Source organism: Arachis hypogaea, chromosome 16 (genome assembly GCF_003086295.3).
Source record: "Arachis hypogaea cultivar Tifrunner chromosome 16, arahy.Tifrunner.gnm2.J5K5, whole genome shotgun sequence".
Classification (NCBI taxonomy): domain Eukaryota; kingdom Viridiplantae; phylum Streptophyta; class Magnoliopsida; order Fabales; family Fabaceae; genus Arachis; species Arachis hypogaea.
The window spans coordinates 20,174,355-20,176,222 of record NC_092051.1 but is presented as its reverse complement, the minus strand read 5'-3'; the positions used below and the strand labels follow the sequence as shown (position 1 = coordinate 20,176,222).

The 1,868-nt window shown below is 37.3% G+C and overlaps 1 protein-coding gene across 1 annotated transcript; it reads right to left on the bottom strand.

The window, feature by feature from the left end:
- Positions 1-312: 312 nt before the first annotated feature.
- Positions 313-885, bottom strand: LOC140180034 (formin-like protein 8). The gene has a single exon (XM_072220416.1). It carries the CDS (start codon positions 883-885, stop codon positions 313-315), a length of 573 nt encoding a protein of 190 aa, XP_072076517.1.
- Positions 886-1,868: the final 983 nt, after the last annotated feature.

The following is a 1,868-nucleotide window of genomic DNA, read 5'->3' as shown; positions in this document are numbered from 1 at the left end:
TTTCTATACTGTATCAAGCTTTCACAAACCATTGTACTTGCTAATCAATTGTTTGTCATAGGGAAAGGACAATCAATTACTGATTATTAAGTGAACACAAGGACAAAAGAAATTTCATTTTGTTACCTAGCTAGACGTCAGGTTATAATAATTCTCTTTTTTGTTTGTTTTTAGTACATACGTCCAAAGGTTGTCATAGTCAAAGATCCTACATAGTATACACCAAATTCAAGGTCTAAGCTAATCCCCTAAACTCTACATAGTTAAAGATTTTGCATTAAACAAATTGATACAAATGCATAAAACCCTGGTTCAGAAATCATCATCTGATAGGCTAGAACATGATGTTGCACTTGACATGTTTGATAGAAAGTGCAAATCAAACTTTGGGAACCTGAGTGGTGATTTCTTTGAGGGTGAAAGAGGTGTTCTTGATGCACCTTCTCCTCCTCCTACATTCTTCTTTTCTATCTTCCTTCTGAGATCACTGCAAACCTCATCCACCATGTCAACAAAATCTCTCGCAATAAGAAATAGTTCAAAGGGGTTTGATCTTCCTCCACCTCCTAGATAATAATACTCATTGGTTTTCTTCCCAAGCTCCATGATCCTAAGATGTTCATCTTTCACAAATTTAAGCTCCTCCTCGCATTCCTCGACAAACCCTTTCATTTCCTTAACAAATCCACCTCTCTCATTGTCGTCGCCACAGCATTTTGTTACAATCTCTCGAATTTTGCTAACATGAGCATTGAGAGTGTAGAAGATACTAATGAAATTCTGATGATCAATTATTGTTGCTTTCTTTACTTCAGATAACTCATCCTTTATACCTCCCAACAACACTTGTAAACTAAGCATCAGATACTCTTTTCTCTTTCTCATGTTGCACAAGGCTATTATTATTTTTCTTTGGAGTTGCTTATATCACCATTTATTTTGGGAATGTTATGCTTTTGATTTATAGCTTCTCTTCTTCCTCCTGACTGAGCCACCTTCTCTACAATGAAGTGAAGCAAACTAGTATTCCCATCAATGCTTTTAACATCAGAAAGCTTCCTAAGAGCACTTAGGTTGAAGCCTTGTGCATTTTCCCTGTAAGTTACGGCACTCATCCGGTTTTCAGCTTTGAGAATTGCCTCAAGAAACTTCAGTAACAGGCCACTAGCCCTCATTTCCTGGCAACCCTTTTCAAGCGTTTGTAATTTTTCTTTAAGCTGAACAGCTTCACAATCATAATTTGATCTGAAAAGCATTGCTTTTAGGTGAATAAATGTTGTTGGAACCGCTTTGAGGATGCAGTAGAGGAATGAATCAGCATGAGCAAGTTTATCTGGATTTCCACTGAATTGGATGATTTTGGCTTCTTCTTCTTGTGTAAGAGGGCTATCTTAGTGAGTTTTTCAACTGTCTGAACTAAAGACTGATTCCTTGTCCATCATCGAGCGCGTCCATAATTTCCTTGCGAGAAATTGCAAGAGACCTTAGCACAATTGATGTGTTTTGGGATTTTCTAGGGTCCACAAGGAATAACTGAGCTGAAGATGCATGACATACGTTTCTTTCATTGGTTTGGTTCTTGGTTGAGTATCCAATGAGTGTTTCTATGAGTTCATCATCAAACCTATAAATATGAAGTTAGAAAGATGAAATCCACAAAAAGACATTAGCTACAACCTTATCCCAATGTAGAGGCCTAAGTCTTGTTTGGCTAGCACTCTTCTCTCTTGATTCTGCAACCTCTAAGGTGTTGTTTTCCATGTTGGCTTTTCCTTTAGGTGGTGGTGGTGGTTTTGATAATGAAACCACAGGTGATGCTTTTGGAATTTTGTTTCAGCAAGTAACCCTTTCATATTATTATCAACTTT